Source organism: Primulina huaijiensis, chromosome 10, assembly GCF_012295235.1.
Source record: "Primulina huaijiensis isolate GDHJ02 chromosome 10, ASM1229523v2, whole genome shotgun sequence".
In the NCBI taxonomy this organism is placed as follows: domain Eukaryota; kingdom Viridiplantae; phylum Streptophyta; class Magnoliopsida; order Lamiales; family Gesneriaceae; genus Primulina; species Primulina huaijiensis.
In genome coordinates this window covers 1453403-1477243 of record NC_133315.1, presented here as the reverse complement: position 1 = coordinate 1477243, position 23841 = coordinate 1453403, and the positions used below count along the sequence as shown (strand labels likewise).

Below are 23841 nucleotides of genomic sequence, written 5' to 3'. Positions count from 1 at the left end.
AAAAAATATTACTTTTTATGCCAAGAGTATTACTTCTTATTGTGAATATCAATAAGATTGACCCGTCTCACAGATAAAGATTCGTGAGAATGAGATTTACTCTTACTCTTATCCTAAAAAACTCCAAGTTGGTTTCAAAAAACACGTGATCTTATACTTTTCTCCCACTTGAGGAAGCTTCATTGGAACCGACCTAGATACATTGATATAACTTTATAAATTTGACAAATAATATTATTTTATTTTATATAATAATTGCACACATTTGCACGGGTGCATGCACCTTCCTGTGGATATCTCTTCTCTTCAATCCTATATATACCGTATCATTTATTGCATAATTTTTGAACTTCCTGTAATAAATCTTGAATCCAGTCAGAAAATTACTAGATTTCTGAAAACCCATTTGTTAAACTGATTCAGATCGTCATGTTCCAGCCGAAAATGACGGATTTGGCGCCGGTGGACACGCCGCCGTTGTATTGCCGGAGCTCGAGTTTCAACAGCCTCATTCAATGTTTAACGGAAACCTGGGGTGACCTGCCGTTAAAGGTTGACGACTCTGAAGACATGGTTATTTATGGGGTTTTGCGTGACGCCGTTAACGATGGATGGAAACCGTTTAACGACGTTAAACCCGAGCCGAGATTTGAATTGGAGGTTGAAATGAGCCCGGCTGCTTCGAGAACGGAGTTTTCCGCTTTAGCAGCTGAGCCCGTGGCCGTGCCGCCGAAAGGGAGGCACTATAGGGGAGTTAGGCAGCGACCGTGGGGGAAATTCGCGGCGGAGATAAGGGATCCAGCTAAAAACGGCGCGCGGGTATGGCTCGGGACGTACGAAACGGCTGAGGAAGCGGCTTTGGCTTACGACAGAGCGGCTTTCAGAATGCGCGGCGCGAAGGCGTTGCTTAATTTTCCGCACAGGATCAGCTTGAATGAGCCGGATCCGGTGCGAATCACGGCTAAGCGGAGGTCACCGGAGCCAGCGGCTCCGACGATTTCATCCAGCTTGGATTTTAGCTCAGTGAAAAGAATGAAAAATACGGCGGCTGAGCAAGCCGAGCCGGAGGTTGAGAGCCAATCTAATGTTTATCAAGTGGGGTTCCAAATGATGCAGATGCCACCTGGCGAGCAGTTATTGGTCGCTTGATGACGTACTGTTAGGACTTGTTTGGGGTAAATGGAAAATGTGCGCAAAAAGGAGGGGTGTGTGTGTGTGTACGAATCAAATCTTTGCTTGATGAACAATGAGGTTTTTTGTCCAAATTTTAGTGTTGATAAATAAAAAGATAAAATCGAAAGAAAATGTAGTCCTTGTTTTTGCATATGAGTTTTGATTTCAATTTCTAAAAACAATATAAAACGAAACGGTTTAAAACTATTAAATTTCAATCTTTAGTCATCAATATGAGATAAGAGTCGATCTACTAAAGTCTTGCGCGAACTAATTTACATAAGCATCGAGTGTCAAAGAAGGTGGAGAACTATTAAGGCACACTCTTATTGTCCATCCAAAGAGTTGAAGAAAGTAGAATGAGGAGACATTGCATCAGGGAAAATCGTCGCTGAAATTTTTTTTTTTAATTTAATCAAAATGGAATTTGTTAATATAAGTGGAGCATTTTTCTTTTTCTTTTTCTGTTTTGCAAAAAAATTTTCGGGCTGCAATAAGATTAAAGCCCGCGCACTGATGGACTTTATAGTAAGTATTGGCAAATAATTTTTTTATGTATCATCAAGAAACATATTGGGTGGGCCATGATGATTTTGATATCACGTAGTCTGTTAGTTGTACCATATCGTTTAAATAATAATTTTGGGAGTTGCATATACAGACTTTGAAAATCCTTTCCTTTCAGCTAGTTTTTAGGATTGAGTTAGATTTAATCTCAAACTTAACATGATATCAGAGGTCAGGTTCTACTGTTATGTCCATAGTTGGGCCACCCATTCTGTATATAGTTGGGTCATTTGTAAAATATACGCTCCAAATGTTCGTTCTGAGGATGTATGAGTTGTTCTACATCGAGTGAATAAAATATCTGGGAGTTGCATATATAGAGTTGAACAATCCTCTCCCTTGAGCTAATTTTTAGATTTGAGTTGGGTTGAGTCTCAATCTAAACATAGTCAGGTTGAGTCTCAATCTAAACATAGTCGACTTATAAGGTTTTTTTATATATAAAAAACAAATATATATCTCTTACTATTTTATTAACCCTAGTAATAGACAAAAGACTTGGTGTCATAATCTATTTCTTTTAATTTAATTCATTATTTTAAATTATATTTTAGTCTTTCATTATTTTTCACCATTATGATATGACCCTTATATTACAAAATTAAAATTAGTCTCACCCTAAGTTTCACAATTATGGTATGACTCTCATTTAAATATAAATCAAATTAATTATAAAAAATATTGTACGAGTATGTAAAAGTGCCAAAGATCACTGGTATATATAACGTGAGGGTGGGGTGGCGGGGGGATCGGAATTTTTTTTCCCTAACATGGAATTGAAACAATGTATGAGAAGATATTTATGTCAATTCCCCCGATTTGTAGTAACCGGATTCATAAATATTTGGGTAAACCAATATGAGTAGGTCTCATGTGAGACCGTCTCACGGATCTTAATCCGTGAGACGGGTCAACCCTACCCATATTCACAATAAAAAGTAATATTCTTAGCATAAAAAGTAATAATTTTTCATGGATGACCCAAATAAGATATCCGTCTCACAAATACGACCCGTGAGACCGTCTCATATAAGTTTTTGCCAACCAATATTTGTTTGTGGTGTTTGGTCCACTCTCAACTCAGTACTCATTCACATTTAAAAGTAATAAAATTAAATTTTAGTAAGGATATTTTGAGCATCATTTGTAAATATTGTTATGTGCAACAATGTAATAATTTGTACTGATGGGGTGAAAACTTGGTTGTAGTTATGTGCAAACATATATTTCTTATGAAGGACCGAAATTTCCATTTTCCGCAACTAACTCGGTAATTGGTGCTCAGTTTGTCCAGATTTCACATATTCATATCCAAATATCCATTAGGTCTACCTAATTGTTGTGATAAGGGCTTACAATTAGGTTAAAAGTTATTGTTGTTAGTCAATAGACGACTTTATTTTCTTATACTCGTAGCATCACAGAGTGGATCTACTTGGATGTTAATAGGTTAGGCTGTTAGACATTAAGTTCGGGGAGTGCATATCTATCTTCTAGTGTTGTCTCATATCTCTTAGAGATAAGTCTGACCATTTTTCTACCATCCGTTATGTCCCCATTAGAGAAAATATTACCTATTAAGATATGGTGTCACTCTTTTACAGCTCATATGACAAACCAGATCAAGCGGAGTAATGTCAGCAGCTTGACAAACAAGAACTTCTAATGAGATCACTCATCTCGCTACTACTCTCACACATTCACGCTTAACCCAACGTTCTCCCACACAACTTTATTTATTTATACTCATGACAATGAAAAGTGTACCTATTTCGACACTAATGGGTCGAGCTATTAGGTACATGAGTTCAGGGGTGCATATTTATATGTTGGTGATGTCTCTTTCACTACCGCCGGTCATGTCCCCGCACAGACAATATTACCCATTAAGATCTGATGTCACCCTTTAACGATCTACATAACCGAATCAAGCGCCACAACGTCAGCAACTTGACGTACGAAAACTTCCCAGAAGTTCACTCATTCAAGTACTACTCTCACTTATGCACACTTAACCCAACATTAATTAAATACCATAACAAGATTATTTCTTATAATTTAAAATTTTAATATTTTCGGACTAGCCTAAAAATTTCTATGAATTTTTTATTTAAAAAAAAAAAAAACAAAATCAATTTTTTTTTTTTTTTTTATCTTAGTTATAAAAAATAAAATGTTCAGCACGATGTCACGTATACCCAAGGTTCATCCAATGGCCAGAAACAGTAACGACTTCTCCTTTTTCCGACCGGCAATACCAATAGAAAACCAGCATGAAAATATACACTTTGGATAAAATAGGCTTAGAATTTTGAAAATCTTTATATACAAAAGTTATAGAACTCTACAACATACATACCGTAAATATTTCTTGGAGTTAAATTTCGTATTATGATTTTTCTTGTTAATTTTAACCAAGATCTGAATTTAGGCAAGTCAATTATATATGAATCTTACTAACACATAAATTATCACAAAATTGATAATTATAGGAATATTGAGCAATTGGATTTTCAAAAAAATTCACTAATTAAGATAGAAATGTGAGCTTTATTATTGGTTTTTTTTTTTTAATATGACATATTTGGCATTTGGCATGTAATTAATTCTTTCAACTTCTAATTTTTCCATATACTGCATTATATTGAGTAATTCGAACTGTAGTTGATCATCTTTATTTACCTTTTAATTGTCTGACGTATTTGATTCTTGGTTAAATAATGATATATGATTGTAAACGAACAATTGAATGGAACCGAGACAACAATCATTGTAACGGATTATTATTTCACGGGACAACGTGCTTAGGCCCGGAAAGTAAATCCAATGAACAAAGGGTTCAAATCCGGGTATATGGTTCATCTGAACAACGTAACATCGGTCAATAATTGTAAGTTCACCTTGGCTCGTAAGTACTACGCCGAATGATGATGGGAGCCACCTCTTTAGCGTGCATATCTATTCTAGAATCTGGAACAGTCACTGCATGTTACTTCACGTCTCTTTCATGTCAATATATCCTAACCTATTGATCACCGTCTGGAAACAATGATGATTTATATATATCATTTCGCTGAGTCCTCAAAGACCTAACGCGTATTTTCTTCTATTTGTCGTAAATTTCAGATACAAGAGAACCAGATTACGCAAGGAGAAGATTAGAAAATGGTTAATTTGTTAGATTGTCCTGTATTGTAAAATAAAATGACATATAGTTGTTTAGAAAAATCGTTGTTTGACGTCATGTCATGAATTTAAATAAATTATAGTTATGCTTCCGTTATTATATTAATGTTTATATATTTAGATGATAGGCCCACAATAACAGCATCAATAGGGGGGTAAAAAAGAAATTAAATTGCAGATTATCCCAATTTAAACGTGAACATAAACCACAATATAATATAATATTTGTTGGATAAGAAATTGTGTCATACTTTTTCTACTACATGTTTGCAAAAGCTGTAACTTTGTCATAAGGGGAAGGTACTAAGGTCACAAACAGCCAACTAACAAACAAATATTACTAGGGTTAGCAGTTGGACATAATTTTAAAGGGCTATGAGAAACCAAATATGTTTGGAAAAAAAGGGAACTAATACGACGTGCAGCAATAAAGAAGTCGTGACCGTGTTGTGTTGTGACGAGTGTCATTGGCATTTGTGGAATACCATTACGAAGAACAGCAGCCACTTTTCTGGGAAACTGGTTGTCCTCGAATTTGCACAGTAGGTGGCCTTGCATTGCTTGATGCTGGCTGACTTGCCATCCTGTGATCGAATTAAAATGGCACATGTTAAAGAAAAAGATTAATACAGTAAATACAGATGTAACAGTCCAGAGAAAAAACTCAATTCTCTATTGTCCTAAATTTATCAAGCTATGTAAAGGGAAAAAAGACCTTTTTTTAATATCAGCAGCCATGGCCATGAAAGCTTGTTCAACATTCGTTGCATTTTTTGCACTTGTCTCCATGAATGGAATGCCCATTTCATCCGCAAATGCCTTATTAAAACATGACAAACAAAAGTAGTTTAGCTGACTGAGTCAGCTTAAGATAATTATATGCATGAAAGATGATGTCATCTATACCTTGGCCGTTTCAAACGGCACGGCTCTGTTAACAGCGAGGTCACACTTGTTTCCTACTAAAAGCTTGTTTACATTATCACCAGCATAACGATCAATTTCACTCAACCATTGCTTCACATTGTTGAAGCTTTCTTGGTCAGTAACATCATATACTATCTGACAGAAAATTCCAAGAAGATGGGACACATTTAAAAGAACGCGGGAATTGCCTGCAAGAGTTAAGACAACTTGAAATAAACTTACTATAATGCCATGTGCCCCACGGTAGTAGCTACTAGTTATGGTTCTGAATCGTTCCTGTCCAGCTGTATCCCACTGCAAACAATAAAGAAAAATGAGCGAAGCATGGTGAAAATAGAAGAGCGTCAGGTAGGGGAAAAAACATTTGAGCAAAAAGTTGCCTAATTAAACCACTCACATATTCACGTGGATAAAACATTATAAGAAATAATCTAGTCAAAAAATGAAAAGTAAAACCATAGCAAATCATTGTGCATGCGTCCTTGTAATTGCTATGCTTAAAGCTGAAAGTGTGGAAGCGTTTCTTCGAGGGAGGTCATGTGATAGCTTCATCCAGGAATCAAAACTTTACAAGGAAAAGAAAAGAACCAGTGAATAATTTACCGAAAGGTATAAATGTTTCAAGAACAATAAATCCCGGTCCGTTTTCCCTTTACAAGTGAATAATAAAAGATTAAGTTGTTGTGAATCGTGTAAGACAGATAAGTAAATACGTTTAAGACCTCAACAGCATGCCAAAAAAATTTACTGTAGGATAAAAAACATCTCTCCACCAATACTACGTAACAAAATGAGCAAATCTTACAACAATTATAAATTATAATATCTTAAAGATATATAAAAAAATATTCAATGAGTAATTTATAGGTGACAGCCAAATCTCTTGATTAGACATTTATGATCACAGCAACTTACAATCTGAAGTTTAATGGTCTTCTCATCTTGCTCAACAGTGCGTATTTTCTGTAGAAGTAAAAAAAACATTCAGATTTCTGATTGTGCCGTGTAAATCAACCAACCCGCCCCACCACCCACAACCAAGAAAAAGAACACAGTGAGTTCTTACAAAATCAACACCAATTGTGCTAATGTAACTGTCCAGGTATGAATCATCCTGTATGAAAACAACAAAAATCACTCACTAGCCTAAATGCACAAGTAAATAGTTAAAAGCAAAATTATGAACTAATGATGCAAATGGGATTATGGGCACCAGTTTCAGTACAATTTCAGAATGTGATTAATGCACTTACCTAAAGAGTACTAGAAGTAAGGAAAATTTGATTCCAGAGGTCAGTCAAGTTGGCAGTACTCTTAGCCGTCATATTACTGTCTCATGGGAAATTTAATTTTGTATGTCCTCCAACAATATTACTCAAATGCTTTCAATTCTTAGATTTCCAAGCCCAGTCATGTTCTTTTTTTCGCTAACAGAGAAAAGCTGGAAGAAATCAACGGTGGCATAGAGAATGATCAATGTAGCGTATTAGCACCACTTGTTCTAGACGAGTACTAACATTTTGTAACTCTTTAATTTCACAACGTCACTGCTACATATAAATGTATTGTACAATATCAAAAGTCAATAAAATGACGAGAATTACTCTCATTTGAGTATAATTTTCTAAAAAATGTCGTAATATAGTCTAAGTTGAAATCCCTCGCTGTACCAAATATTTACTAATTATCTCTTTAACTATTTAAATAACCGCATCACATTTCTTAGCGCTTTAAAAATCAATTACCCTATATCCTATCGCCCCAACTACATGCAACCCTAGAGTCTTACAGAAAATCTCAGGAGGAGACATGACTTTCCAACTCCAGAATCTCCAATTAAGAGAAGCTTGAACAAGTAATCACTGCAAGATAAACAATCACATGGTAATGAGTTTTCATATCATTTATAATAGAAAAGGTAACCACGACGAAGTTTCAGCAGTGGCCAAACACTAACAGAGAATTCTCAAACTACAGACAAACAGAGAGACTGACGAGAAGATAATACCGTTCCATCGTTCTCTATTTTTTTCTGGTGTATATATTATAGTTATTCAATAATAATAGAGACGAAATTTATGGTACTTTAAAGCGAAGGCAAAGGAACTGAACTTCTAAAATATTAACAAATCTCGGCATTTATAATGAATTTTAAAATCCCAAAAGAACAGATAAAAATTAAGCAAAAGATATCATTTAAGCACCAGCAAATGAAACTAGCTACGAAACCGGAACCTCCCTCGCATTCGTACAAAACATAAAAATTATAAATTATGTAATCCAGAAGAAATTGAAAGCCTGATTAACCTAATAGCAACGCCTCTGGAGAATGTTTTGTGCGAAGAATTATCTCAAAAAATTACCCATAACCTAAACTATTTTGAACATTCTACGAAACAGGAGGATGCACAATTACATTTTAATCTAGAACCAGATTATTTCAAGCTAAACAAACAATCCACGGAAGTTAGGTCCAGAATCTATATGAGTGATTTGTACACAAATTCATAAGCATAAATCGAATATCATGACATCCAGAGGAAATGAAAATTGAAATTCACATTATTTACAACTGAGACTGTCACAAAACCAATTTGCATAAAAATTGAAGCCCTAGGAAAATTTCTCTGTCCTCGGATTTATCTGAAATACAAAAGAAACGAGAGATTTACTATTCAGGGGTCATGATTGGGTAAGGTGGTCCGACTGTGGAGATACAGGAATATTCTCCTACCAACAGGCGGAGATCAGCCGCGATAGAGATCCGTGTCGGAGGAGGTGACTGGGTCCAGACGGTGGTGGTAGCAAAAGCGTTCGCGCTTGTGTTATCGAATTAATGGATTGAATTTAAATCTGGAAATTAAGCTGGTTATTTATATAGAGCCAATTGGAACCGTTCGATTAGTTTTTATGTACATGTATAATAATTTTTTAAAATCTGAAAATTAAGGTGGACATTTATATAGAGCCAACTGCAACCGTTGGACTAGTTTTGCTGTACATGTATAATAATTTTCGTAAAATGATGACAGATACGAATTAATTGATATTGGAACTCTTGTGCAGTCTCGCATATGTGGGCCTGAGCCCAAGGCATGAAAAATGGCATGAAAAACGGTCACAAGAAGGAACACATGAAATTAAATGTTATGTAGAGCAAATTTTTATGTCAATGGAAGTCATCTCGTTAACCTACAGAGCAAAATGTTACATCATGGGAGCTGTCTATTGAACTTATATGAGTCATCTCTAGATTCTTGGTACCAATGGATCGAGGAACAGGCCGTGTAGGATATCATTCAACAAGATGCAACTTCTTTTGATGGTATTGCTTATATCAACAAGATGCATATTTTTTCTAGAGATCATCACTTTAAAAAAACACTAAAGTTAAGTGTGTTTGACTTAGAGCAATTTTGAAATGAGTGACCCACTGATAAGTTTATCAGGGTGCATATAAGTGAGAACGTAAACAAGCTGGAAAGATTCATGTTGATACAATAGGCACAATCATCGAATCCAGGGCATCACAGAGTGGTATCAGAGCCGATCGCCGATCTTGAACCTGCGGGAAAAGTGATACAGACACGGGAGCCACCTCTTGAACTCGTATGAGCAACCTCTAGATTCTCAACTCTTGTGGATCGATGAGATAAGCCGCAATGAGGACGTTGGATTCTGTAGGAAGGGTGATTGTGATATGTCGTCCAAGAATGAATGAAATTTCAAGACTGTGCATGTATGAGATTTTATAGTTTTGGAAGACTTAAAAAAAATATAAGTCTCATTCATATAAAAAATGTGCATTTTTTTTGGGAGCTCATCGGTTAAAAAAATTCAAAGTTAAGCATGATTGAATTATGTCAATTCTGATATGGTTGTTCCCTGGGACAATGAAGCTAAATCAGGACCAAGATCCTAAGGTAAAAAAAAAAAATCAAAGCTTAGATCAAGGAATGAAAGAGTTCTTAATATCAAATCAATCACAACGACGTGCTTTGGATACAAGATAGGTTGTACGTGCCAAATATTGAAAACTTATGACAAAAAGTCATGTAAAAAATACACAAGTCAATTTTTTTTATTCATCCTGCCCCATTCCATATGGGAAGAAATGAATTTTTAAAATGTTTTACAAAAGTTTACAATGGAATCATATAACAAATTGGGTTAGTCAATTTCATAAAGTACTGATGGAGAGCCGTATCTAGAACTTGTAGGAGCCATATCTAGATTTTCAACACTGGTGAAGTGAGGATCAGATTGCGACGTGGATGTTGCTTTTCTGAAAGAAGGGTTGTGATATCCCATCCCACATGGGAAAAAACTAATTGTTTAAAATGGTTTATGAGAGGTTATAATGGACTCTTATAGCAACTTGAACTATCATTTTCGTAAAAGGATAACTGATACAAAGTAGTTTTTATAAGAGCTTGTTATGTAGTCGCACATATGATGGCCTGAGCCTGGGGTGTGACATAATGGTATTAGGTACGATTGGAGCTGTACATGTGTTCGATGCTGCCTGAAGTGAAAATTTAAAAATGAGCCATCTTGTTGTGATAAATAATGCTAAAGTTCTAAGGCCCAGGAACGCCCAGCAGCCAAGTGGGTGATTTTAGGTTTTTTGGATTTCTTATAAGGAAGGGCAAGAATAGGTTCTTTGAAAGTGGTAAGGGAACAGAAATAGTGACGTTCGAGTGGTTCACGCTAGAATCATAAAAACTAGAAGTTGACATGATTATAAGGAAGAAGAAAACTTACGATGTAGTAGGAGGGGAAAGTTGGTTGGAATTAAAGATGCAACTTCGTCGAAAAAGGACGGAGGACGTCGATGTGCAAGAGCTAGAATACGAGAATGCAAAAGTATGAAATGGAGAGAGGCGGTCGATATTTATAAGGGTCACATCGTTAATCGAAGTTGTTGATTCTAAAGGTAAGTAGGCTGTCAAGATTCATCTCGGAAATTGCATCCGGTAGTTGAAAAGACAGGCCCAGAATACGAAGCGACGTATGTCATAAATTTGTCTTTTTGACTCCTAGGGCTTGCTTCATGCTGACATCAGCCCTAGTCCATTCAAATTCAAAAATACAAATTCACTTCTAGCCCAAGCCCAATTTAGCTATTCGGGACAGCGAGTGAGACTCTAGCCCAAATATTTAAAGAGTGAGTGGTGGTACCCCGAAAGGCGTCCAGGTCATCAGATAATCTTACGAATCGGGCCAGAGATGGGTCGAAAAGATAAAGGAAGCGATCATTTATAAGCCATCTTTGGGTTTGTGACACTAGGGATGCTGATCAGACCAGCTTATCATCGTATGCTCAAGTGAACCTGGGCTCTCAACTTAGCCCAGGCAGTGGAATAAGAATTAGAGGCTCATGGGCCCTGTCCTCGACCTCGCACCACGATTATCTGCTTGAGCACCTCGGTACATGTGTCAATTCTAGGTACATAGATATGAGATGCCATGCTTCGAAATCATTGGCATGTCATTCAGTTCACGTAAGGATGATGTGACTAGACTAGAGGTAGTATGAGTTGTCAGACGTGACAGTGTTATGAGACAGGGCATGGACATCCATCTTGTTACTAGTAGCAACTGAGGACTGTAAACAATATCATCATTGACTTATCTCTGATAAATACACAGTTTTACTTAATCGTATGACATTCATTTTTTTCACTTAACATATACTCTCTATTACACTTTCTTTTGTGTAAACACTCGATTGACTTAAGCGTCAGAGTGACCACAAAAAAAATCTTATGGCACCCACTGACGTTATTTGATCTTAAAAGTGTGTAGATTCTTCAGCCCGGATAATACCTATCCAGTCTCAATGGGCCCGATAAGAACCTATCGATCGACGAATCGCCCACCCGGCTCACTTGATTTTCCAGGCCTTCATCATTCTTTCAACTGAGCTAATCATATATGTTCTCGAAAAAATCTTGGATGTCAAGTGCATATGTGTTTGCTATTTGGTCTCCAAGCCTTTCGCCGCACTTGTGCCTCAAACAAGCTTGTTTCTGTGCAAATTCAATCCACAATTGGCTTATTTGGTGAAGTACATGTTTGACCACCGAGAATTATATACTATCTGAAAAACTTGCTTGCGTTAAATATGTAACTATTCAGACTTCAGTTCTCTCCAAGGAAGAGACAAGATGTTCTAGGTCTTTGGTTTGGTGGAAATCCGATTCATCTAGCTTCGTCTTAGTTGGTGTTGAGAAAGATAATGAGTGTGGATTCCATTATTACCATAAAATATATTAAATACAAAACTATCATTTCGAAAACAATACTCCATACAAATATCGCACTATCCATAAAAATCTCATCAAATCTTCAATTTTTCCTTTATGAGGTTTGGGCTAACGATTGAATTGAACACCATAAGTGATTTCAGAAATCAACATATTTATATGTTTATTTGACATGTAACGATACTATTTTGAAAAAGTAAATTTGAAATAAATGATTTTGATCAATTTGAAAAGTTGTTCAGTTAATTGATCAAAATAATTAATCGAATTTGTTTGATAAAAAAAACAAAAACTTATGTGAGACGGTCTTACATATCAATTTTATGAGACGAATATTCTATTTTGATCACTCGTGAAAAAAATATTATTTTTTATTGTTAATATGGACAATATTAATATGTCTCACAAAAACCTATTTAGTATAATTAAATTTGAAATAGAGCGATTCTATAGGTAATTGAAGCACTCAACTGGTCGTCATCGTTTTGGGGACAAACTTTTTAGGACCTTAATTAATATGTTGAATTCCTATACTTCCAAAACTCTTGGACACATTTATTTGTGTATTGTATTTTATTTATTCAAACTATACAGTTTTAATATTAATAAAATGTATAAATTTGATTTATTTGATATCTCAATTTTGTTTAACTTAACTTGACGACATTACTTTAATGATAAATCCAATAGTCGTCATTGCATTTAAAAAATATTATATAGAGAAAGGCAAAAACTTGTGTGAGACGGTCTCACTGGTCGTATTTTGTGAGACGTATCTCTTATTTGGGTCATCCATGAAAAAATATTATTTTTTATGCTAAGATTATTTCTTTTTATTGTGAATATCGGTAGGGCTGACCCGTCTAACAGATAAAGATTCGTGAGATCTACTCATAGAGAAAATGGACTCTTATGAATTTTAATCAATAATAGTAGTTGGATTTTTAGGGATATCCGAGATTCGAGTTTTAAAATGGATAAAACATTAATTGAAAAATAAAATAAAATAAAATAAAATAAAATAATGTGAATATTGCCACTTGCCCTGTGAAGAGTTTTAGTCCAATGACAAATCGTGAATAAATTTTGGTCTCTAGGAGATATTGTAAGAGAGACGTTGATGTATAAAGAAAACGATTTAGATATTTCAGGCATTGAGCGTCTTCAATTTATTTATTCATTTTGCTTTTAAAAAAAATACATACATAACACATGTGTTACGTGTGTGTGTATATATATATATATAATTTATTTAAAATAAAATTTAATTACATTTTTTTTTAAAATATATTTATCTAATCTAAACACAAAAATAACACAACTTTTATTAAAAAAAAACATTTTTAAAAATCAACTTAATTTTTTTTTTAAAAAAACAAAAAGCTTTTTAATCAAACATCGAACAAAAGCTGATAATAAAAGAATTGTCAAGGGTTGGGGAGTGGGGACGAAAGCTCCTTCAAAATTTTGTCCGTAATTGCTTATCTGTAACACAAACATTATCTCACCAACTCATCAAGGTTGTTATTAGGGATGACAATGGATAAGGTATGAGTCGCATTTCATACATCCATCCACATAATCATTTATTAAATTCATCCCCATACCCATCCACATACCCATCGGGTATTGAATTTCATCATCATCCCCATACCCATCGGATTATCGGATACCCATACCCTACCCAAATACCCAATTATCATATACAATTGAATTTTTTCAAATTTAAATTGTTTCAATGAAGTTATGAATATTTAAAAAATTATTTAAATGAACAATAAGAAAAATTATTCACGCTTTATAATAAATATATATATATATAATGAAATTTTATATATTTTTTTCTCTTTTAATATACAAAGCATCGTTTTCTTTAATTTTCAAATGTATGATTATATGTATTGAAAACTCCGAAAATCGGTGGATTGACTGATGAATCTTTAATATAAATAAATATAATTACTATATATATACATTCGGGTGTGAGTCGGATTATATGAAACCCGCCTCCATATCCGAACCCGAAAATCTCCATACCCGATTATCCAATTATTTAATCGGGTCTAAAAATCCCTCCATACTCTCTTCTATTCGGGTCGGGTATCGGATCCTCCAACGAGTTCTGAGGAAATTGTCATCCCTAGTTGTTATCTATTTTTTTTTTTCAACTGATGAATCTGTAACGACTATTTTTTTATATGCTTTGGATAAATCCATAAGCTAATACAAATCACACTGATAAGATAAATTGTTCTAAACAAGTAATGTGCAACGATAAAACAAATAGACACGATGATTCAAACACAAGATCCCTTGATAATTATACACATGATCCAGTGGAGGGGCCACGTATGGGGTTGGCCCAGTATTTTTTTTAAAAAAATTAATATTAATTTTAGATTAATTAAATATTAGTATAAATTAATTAAAAAAATATATAAAATTTAAAATTTAAACTCGGATAAAATATTAATCCTAACTCCGAATTTGGAATGTCCTATCAACTCAGCTGCCTCTTAATTATCTACTTTGCTTGTGGCAATGGTCGAGCTATGTTAATGTAAATAAACGGAGATGACTCAATAGTAACTATTATATTTCATATTCCAAAGTTGTACTTTGGTAACTTATTTGACTATTTGATAACTTCCTCATTTAAATTTCCACATTGCTTGTCCTTATTATATCTTACCTCCTCCATAAACACTAGCATTGTCCAGCAAATATTTTCGTTATATTTTCCATTTTTTTGTGAAAAATTAAAGCATATTGATTCGGTAACCATGACAAATTTTTTTTAATTATACAAAACGCAACGTGTGTATCGTGTCATTAGTATTAATCTGTCGAGTAGGTCTCTTGTAAGACGGTCTCACGAATCTTTATCTGTGAGACGGGTTGATCCTATCGATATTCACAATAAAAATTAACACTCTTAGCATAAAAAGTAATATTTTTTTTATGANTATATGATGTTAAGTATTTATTACATTAAAATATAATATCCTGAAAATCCAAAGAATATATATTACTTTAGAACTCAACCAACTTCGTCGGACACGTAATATCCCTGCAAAAATGCTCCTAAAAACCTCCTCCATTTCCTCTCTTCCCCTCCTCTCCTCCATATTCAAGCCTTCTTTTTCCCTTCCCAAGCTGCCCCCGCTCAAACCCTTTAATTTCCCCTGTACCCCCATACCTCGGCCCTCCAATCTCTTCGCCGCCCCCAGGATGAGCTGGCTCAACAAGTTTGGATTCGGTCTGCGTTCCACTTCCGATTCCGCCGTCGACTCCTCGTCTTCCATTGCGCAGGGCCCGGATGAAGACACACCGGCTCCGGGTCAGGAGTTTGCCCAATTCGGGGCCGGTTGCTTCTGGGGCACCGAATTGGCTTTCCAGAGGGTGCCGGGTGTGACCAAGACGGAGGTTGGGTACACGCAAGGGTATTTGCACAATCCCGCTTACGAGGATGTGTGCACGGGTACTACGAATCATTCGGAAGTGGTTCGGCTTCAGTATGATCCGAAAGAGTGCAGCTTTGAGGCTTTGCTTGATGTTTTCTGGGCCAGGCATGACCCCACAACGCTCAATCGCCAAGTGGGTACTTCGTGTTCTTTTGTTTGATTTATTGGTTTTGGAGTTCTTAAGGATTTCATGGTTTTGTGATTGGAATCGGTTCTGATTTCTGTTTGATGGCTATCTTGTTGGATTTTGGTACTTTCGGTGCTAACCAACGGGCTACCAAAGCTGAAAACAAGTTCAGATTTCTTGTGTATTTTTAAATTTCTTTAGATTTTTTTATAACTTTGTGATTTATTGGGTATGATTAGTGAAATTCGGGCTGTTATGAGGAATTGATATGAAATATATTCTGAATCAAGCGGAAAAAAGGAACTAACGGGAAGACTGTTGTTGATTTACAAAAGATGCTTTCTTTAGCTTATTTCGTGTCATGCATGCATTAGCCATGCTATCAAGGTTTGAACTTCTCAATTTTTGCATCTCATCATAGCTTATTAAACTTTTTAGTGTAATTTCCGAATTTGGAAAATGCTTCTTTTGACTTTGTAAAGTAAAATAACCGGAAAATGTGATTAAGTGCCATCGGAATATTGGCATGAATTGGGATTGGTGAGGTAGTCTTATGTGATAATAAATCTCAATCACTTCATAGACAAGAGAATTATGATTTTGTTATTGTGCTGTAAATTTTATTCACCGCAGTGGTCAAGTCTGAATTTGTATCGGTTGTGTTATGATATCTTCTTGACTTTGCTTTTGACTCTGTATGGGTAATTTTCATTGCAGTTAAGTGATCTGACTTTACTTCCTTTCTGTGTATCATGCTCTCTTTGGTGATATTAATAGCCCCTCGTTTTGTTTCAACGAGCAATGATAAATCAGTTTCGATTATGGGGAAAATATAGAAATTTTATGAGCTTTCTTTGGATAGCAGCAGAGTTAGCACTTAGCTGTTGGATCAGTTGCTATTCGTGGAGGAAAAATATCTTCAAATTTGAAGTGTTGCTTTTACTTGTTATAATAATATAATCCATCATCCATTGTTAAAGCCGACAAAATAATTACTGCAAGCAAATCAAAATAAATTAGGTGGTGTCTAAACTCGAAAAACTAATTAATTTGGTGGGATAGCCTCTCAAAGTTATTAACCATTTCATGATTTCTTTTGGTCCTACGCAGGCATGGTAAAACACGCCCTTGTCTCAATTTGGACCATTCTTGTTTCCAATGGCTTATTATCAATCAGTTTCTGTGTCAATGCAGGGTAATGACGTAGGGACTCAGTACAGATCTGGAATATACTTCTATACACCCGAGCAAGAAAAAGCATCCATTGAGTCGAAAGATAGGCAACAAAAACTCCTCGACAGAGAAATTGTCACCGAGATACTTCCGGCCAAGAAATTTTACCGAGCAGAGGAGTATCACCAGCAGTACCTTGCAAAAGGTGGCCGATTTGGTTTCAGGCAATCAAGCGAGAAAGGTTGCAACGACCCAATTCGATGCTACGGCTAAGGATCACTATTCCCTACTATACGACATAATACGAGTCCGGTTCTTTATGGTTGAAGATTATGGTCTGTGTGTTTAGCTCTTGAAGTGGGTTCTGAGTAGTAAATTTTGTTAGCAATGGTTTAGATTCTTGTTGCATCGTCATCCAGTGTATATGTATATCGTGAATCTCTCCGGGCATGTGATGTGATGTGATGTGATGTTCATTTAGAATGTATATTTTTGTAGAACTTCTATTTTATCTACTTGGCTGTTTGCTTGTCTTATTGAGCTCCAGCTGCTCCTCATCATCTTCCTCCTCCGAGGAAGGAAAATCAATGTCATTGGTGTAAGATGACACCTTTGGACCTGCCTTTGATTGGGGCTTAGTAGATGTCAAGCTTGGTCCTTTCTTTGGTTTTTCAGGTTTCGAGTCCATACTCGCAAGCATTGCAGACACAAACAACTTCTCTTTACCACTTGGCTTTGCCGTTGTATCAACACCACCCTAATCTGGTTTCTTCCTTCCCATGTTAAAATCTAATAATTCATATAGAAAATTTGATGATGACCTTTTGGCCAGACAGATGCAATGACACAGACGAACAATAAGAATCACTTAAAATGAGGCCACATCTATCAGTACCAGCAACAAGACTCGTCAGTCGAAAATAAGATTACGCAGGCTCCTTACACCAGAATAGACATATGGTAGGCATAAATCAAATCTGCAACGAATTAACTCCTTTAATCCAGTGAAAAGTCATAAAATGATGTTGTTGTTTTAATGGATTGGGTCTGATTCTTCTTTGTGGACAGTTTGATTGTTCTAAATTTTTTCTATTATCTTAGAATAAGATTTACCTATCACAGTCACAGATTCTCCGGTTTCGACTTCTCCTCTTCAAAAGCTCGGGCACGCAGTCGACGTCTTGGAGACTAGGATAATATATAACTCTGATCTCGTGCCACTTTCAAAAAAAAATTTCATCTATTAAATAAATTATTTAAAAACTTCTACTCTCAAATCCAATCATTAAATTTTAAAACTAGAAAATTTCACGCAAATGTCACTCTATTTTCTCGTTAACTCTTTTTCACAAATCAAGTCCCAAAAACCATATTTTTCCACGCTCTAGTGATTCTTCCTCTAGCAACCATATTCTTGGCCATCACGACCATTGTCGTCCATCACCACTTATATTCACCGCCGGTCCACCATCAAATTGATATATCAAAATTGAAGATTACGATGTCAACTCAAAGAGTTTTTGTAAGTTTATTTACATATTTTTGCAAGAATATTTTTGCCTAATTTTTGTTGGTTATTTGAAAATAGCGGTTATTTGTCATAGTCCAATTTGAAATATCGGTGATTTGCCTTTGTTTAGCCCGCGACTATGTTTTGGTTTATAGGCACCATGGGATGGTTTTTGGAGACTTTTCGATGGTCCAAAGATATTTTTTGCCTTAGTTTATTGCTACTAAGAAGTACACCGTTTTTTGGCTCAAGGAGACTATGTTTAACTGATTCTTCAGAACTCAACTATCTTGTAGTCCAGTTGATCTTCAGCTGTCGGTTCAGTAGACGTAGATATCGATTAAGCTTCAAACGTATTTGTCTTACAAAACTTTCAATTTAGCTTTATAAGTTTAGCTCATTATCTGACAACGGCTTTCTAGCTATCTGACATAAATGTATTACCACTCAATGATGATGGAGTTGCCGACTTTAGTCAATTTATCAATTTGGAACGGTTGTCGGACATTGAAGGGGAAATAGATATATTATATATTTTGTTATATTAGAACTTTTGTCAACCCATTTTGCATTGAATTGTAGATGTTTGACATTAATGATTTTAGAATGATGTAATTTATGATATTAGTTCATATTTGTATAATTATTGATATACAATGGTTGTTGTAACCACTTGGTTAGTGTACGGTTGAAAATAGTTGATTTTAGAGTGGTTAAGTTGTGAATAGCTGTCTGTAAAACCCCGTTTATAACCCGACGACACTCCGGTCAAAAAAGTAAACTGTTCAATTTATCATACAGAAAGATGATGAGCCATTTATAAATGAAAAAATATCGATCATCTGAACATGGTGTATAGTCTGGAAACCTTGCGTAGCTGATGCTTTTAAGAAAAGACTCGATAGGTAAAATAATGCAACGTACCATAATGTTGGAAATTTGAATCAAAATTAGAATTTGAATAAAAATTATGTCTCATGAATGTGGGAGTGCCTTTTGGCTCTCCACATTCTTGAGTTAACTGTGGCTCATAATTGTAGAAATGTCTTTTGACTTTCCACATTCTTGAGTTAATTGAAGACTTTTGACTCTTCATATTTTTGAGTTAATGGGAAGATTAATTTGTTAATTAATCTTGCATGACTCTTGATGTGCATTTTAGGACTTATAAATATTGGGGTTCATTTTCTCATTTCAAGTACATGAAAATCTTTTCTCTTTCAAGCATTCTCTTGCATTTCATATTGTTAGCTTTTCATTTGGCCTCCGTTAAATCTCGATGATAAAGTAAAGGTACGTTTTCAGTTCGCCGTAGTAGTGTCTCGTGCTAAGTCACTGCTGGTTGTTCCGTTATATCCTGGGAAACAGACGTCCAAGACGATCCTCGAAAGACATACATGAGGGGACGAATCTGTTTTAAGGAAAATGTACATGCTACAGGCCTCGGTTTGGTTTTGCTTTCTTTTACACGATAGTCATACCGTAAACATCACACTTGTTTCGGTCATTGCTTTATCTCTACAAGTTCGTTTCTACGCTATTGTTATTAGTAATTTTTCTAACACATAATTATGAGGATTGAGGATATTTTTGGAAATTTTAAAAAATTGGAGAGTTAAAACAAAGTTTTGAAGAGACGGAAAGTAAGGAGAAGGTTGCATGATCTCTATGTATATAAAATGGTTGTTGCGTTGCGAATGGTTGTTCGTGGGCTCGTATATGATATTAGTCATCGATCGTGAGCTTGATTGTTGATGGGTCTGCATATATATATTTATTATTATTTGGGCTATAATGAGTTCATTATATTTATTATTATATGTTACAAATATAATTTAGATTTATACTTATTATAAATAAAAATAACAATTAAATTTGTTTTCAAACTTCCCTTTTTTTCCTTGAATTGAGTATGAGTTTTAAAAATTGAGATAAAGTTAGTTTGATGGGGTTTGTTATGGCTTTTGATTTAATTGGGTTGTAAGATTTGAGTTTGAGTTTGAGTTTGAGTTACTTTGTTTTGTGTTTGGTTTGAAATTTAAAAATTGAAGTGAAGCCAAAAAAAAAAATTAATATGCAAAAAATGAGCCAAAAAAATATAAATATTATTTATGTTTTCAAATAAATATATTTTCATAATAGGAAACTAATGCTTTTTTTTTCTATTTTAATAATTTTATATTCTGTAGAACATGAAAATTTATTCATTTAGTCTTAAATTTATGATATTTCTTTATGAGAACGAGACTATATAATGAATATTTTATAGAATTTTTTTGTTAGAAATATTTCTCGTGGAAAAATATATTGAATATTTGAGATTTGAGAATTTAAAACGGTTGTCGGCAGAAGGCTTGTTTATTGTTATGAATGATGTGATTGAATAATATTGTTGAAACTTTTCAAGTTTGCAATCTTAATTTTGATGTTAACAAAACTTATTATTTGTTGTTACTAATAATTTACTTTAAGTGTGCAGAATCTATATCAGTTTTGAGAAGTCTCAATCGCAACTGAAGACTCAACTGTTCGCACAAAATGAATCAGACGAACTGATATGTCAAATGAGCAGTTCAGCTGATCATCTAGTTGATAGGTGGATCAAGAGGAGAACCTCAGAAGCCTGGCCAGCCGAAGGAGTGTTCAACTGATGAAGAAGTTCAGCTGATCAGTTCAAATGAACGAGAGTGAAATCAATTTAACTGACGAGTCAACTGATTTCATCAGCCCAATTGATGATCAGTTCAGCTGACTAGTTCGAAGCATCAGTTAAGAATCTTTCAATTGTAGATGAAGAAAAACTCATTCAGTGGATTCCAGCTATACACAAAGGTACAAAGTAATTGTCCAGTCAAAGGACAATAATGCACGTTGCATCAGAGCATTAAAGACAAATGTTCCAGAAAGGCAGTCGTAAAGTCGAGACACACAGTCCAAGGAGCAAATTCAAGATACAACGGATACAATAATTGAGTCTCACTGTGCGATCAGTTTTTCGCCTGTATAAAGAGAAGATCAGTGAAGAACAAAAGATATGAGTAAGCAAAAAAAAGAAAGGGTACGCTTAATGCTTATCAGCTTTGAAGAAGCAAATCAGCCCAGAGAGAACACTTCAATGTGTTATCAGCTTAGATTAGAAGCATAATTCCCTCAGTGTGTGAGAACACCTTTCGGGTTGTTTTCAGATATCAGTTCTCACGCACACCCACACCAACACCCAAATACAGTCTTGCACAAAGACGTTAAACTTGTGTATGTAGTCTTTCTCACATAGACGTAAAAGAAGTGTTGGCTAGAAGGTGCTGCCTTCAGTCTAGACTAGGAGTTCAGTTAGGCAGTGTATAAGTCCTAAGCTGGGTGGGTTTGTACAAGTAGTAGTATAAATCAAAGTCTTCTAGTGGATCCTACCCGAGGTGGTAGAATGGGTGATGTAGGAGCAGTTGAAGTCTCCGAACATCCATAAATATATATTGTGTAATTAACTGATTAACTGTTGTTTTCAACTGATTTGATCAGTTAGAACATTCGTCAGTTCAGTTCTTACCATAACTGAACTGATATATGCGACAACTGATCCCCTATTTTTCAGTTATTCAGTTTACATAAGTTAAAATGTTTTCTAACATAAGAGTCTTCTTTACGAAAGATTATTTCGAGTTTCTTCCGCTTGGTTTTTAACCAAACTCGATTTAATTCATCGGTGTTAACTTTCTTAGAACACGAGCTATTGCAGCTCATTGGAGAATATTTTGTTTGAAGCATCTTCGAAGGTGCTAGCACAAACGAACTATCCCTCAAATATTTTTAATGTTTTTAAAGATTTTTCATCCATTTTGTTGGTTCTATTATATTATATATTTTTGTTAAAGTTTCTTGAATAATCGGTCAATTGTTTACTGTCTATCTTTTCTTGAACTTTACGACTACCATATTTGATTTCATACCAAACTGGATAATTGATTAACTGAGAGTTTAACGTTTAGCATCTAATTGTAATCTAATATCTTTTATATAATGTTGAAGAAAGATATGAGATTCCAAGAACAATTAAAGTTACGTTTATGGGGGTTTATGGATGAGAGTTTATCAACCAATATGTATAATGATTTTCATGCAGATTGTTTATATTGAACGACAGTTTGTTAATTCGATAAATGTCGAATCCATTCTAGAAAAAATGGCTTGGTATATACTACTTGTAGTATCCTCATCCACTCAGCACATAAAACGTGTATTGAGTGATGAGTCATGTTCACTCATCTATACATCAATGTTGAATGGGTTACCATGATTTATCTATCGAACATACATGTGTCATATGCTGAGTTTTTACGGACACTACACATATTGAGTAACATGAACAAAACCAGAAAAACTCGACGAATAGAGTAGAACATAATATTGTTAATTTTTTTGATTATATTCCTGGTACCTTGTTTTGATATTTTTAAGTTATTTGACACATTAATTTTTTAAGAACTAATTTCTTTCACATTAAAAAAATATTACGATTTGTATTTTACAAATTCTTGATTTGGCCCTTGTTTTTATTGATATAATAAATGAATAAAAAATGGAAACATTGAATATTGTACTAGGGAACGATAGTCCATGGTAGTATTATTGATTGATAAATTTGACCATTTCATCTTTTTTTAAAAAATAAAATAAATAAGATCACCTTTTTGTCTTAGGACGGCTAAGCCTAAGACAATCCTGATTATATATGATTCAACATTCTGATAAATACATACAGCTTACTTATTTAATATATTACAAAAAACCCAATATCATTATCGAAAGGCCAAAGAAGATGAGGCTTAATTTAATTTTTTTTAAAATATAAATGAAAAACAACATAAATTTTAACCATATCCAACTTCATATGTGCATAAGAAATTGATCTAGGCACGAGCTGGATTCATTAACTTTTAAATGGAAAGATAGCTAGCTATACATACACTATAGCAAGGACTGATCCAAGATTTTATATCCGAGTGGACAAATTTAATTACAAATCGTGAAATTTTAGTGGAAATATATTCTTAAAATTTAATGTATCAAGATTAGTATTAATAATAAATCGAATATATCGTAATGTATATATTTAATTAAATGCACAAAAAAATAGTTACAAAAAATAATTTTTTAGTAGTTTTTTTAGGGTTTTTAATATGTTTTTAACAACGGTATAATACATATCTATAGTTGGATTAATATTTAAACCAAACTATTATTACAAAAAACATCGAGTTAATTTGGGTCAATTAATATTGATATATTATTTTAGAAAATATAGTTTTTTTTTTTTTGAAATATAGTTAAGTGTACATAATATAGTTATGTGTACATAATTAAGTAATAAATTTACTGCCATTTATATATATTTCAAGTCCGATCACATATATTCAAATTGAAGGCAAAAACTTGGGTGAAACGGTCTCA

The 23841-nt window shown here is 34.4% G+C and overlaps 3 protein-coding genes across 3 annotated transcripts; 2 read left to right on the top strand and 1 right to left on the bottom strand.

Annotated features, from left to right (window-relative positions):
* Positions 1 to 273: 273 nt before the first annotated feature.
* On the top strand, positions 274 to 1303 carry LOC140985593 (ethylene-responsive transcription factor 2-like). Its single transcript, XM_073453452.1, has one exon. The coding sequence runs from the start codon at positions 430 to 432 to the stop codon at positions 1147 to 1149; it is 720 nt and encodes a 239-aa protein (XP_073309553.1). The 5' UTR covers positions 274 to 429; the 3' UTR covers positions 1150 to 1303.
* A 3811-nt stretch (positions 1304 to 5114) lies between these two features.
* On the bottom strand, positions 5115 to 8747 carry LOC140986919 (ras-related protein RABD2a-like). The gene is made up of 8 exons (XM_073455337.1): positions 8526 to 8747; positions 7643 to 7715; positions 6920 to 6967; positions 6769 to 6816; positions 6076 to 6147; positions 5833 to 5988; positions 5642 to 5745; positions 5115 to 5510 (listed from the first exon to the last, which is right to left on the bottom strand). The coding sequence occupies exons 1-8, from the start codon at positions 8537 to 8539 to the stop codon at positions 5414 to 5416; spliced, it is 612 nt and encodes a 203-aa protein (XP_073311438.1). The 5' UTR covers positions 8540 to 8747; the 3' UTR covers positions 5115 to 5413.
* Positions 8748 to 15162: 6415 nt separating this feature from the next.
* Positions 15163 to 17422, top strand: LOC140986629 (peptide methionine sulfoxide reductase A1-like). The gene is made up of 2 exons (XM_073454934.1): positions 15163 to 15719; positions 16908 to 17422. Exons 1-2 carry the CDS (start codon positions 15201 to 15203, stop codon positions 17157 to 17159), a joined length of 771 nt encoding a protein of 256 aa, XP_073311035.1. The 5' UTR covers positions 15163 to 15200; the 3' UTR covers positions 17160 to 17422.
* Positions 17423 to 23841: the final 6419 nt, after the last annotated feature.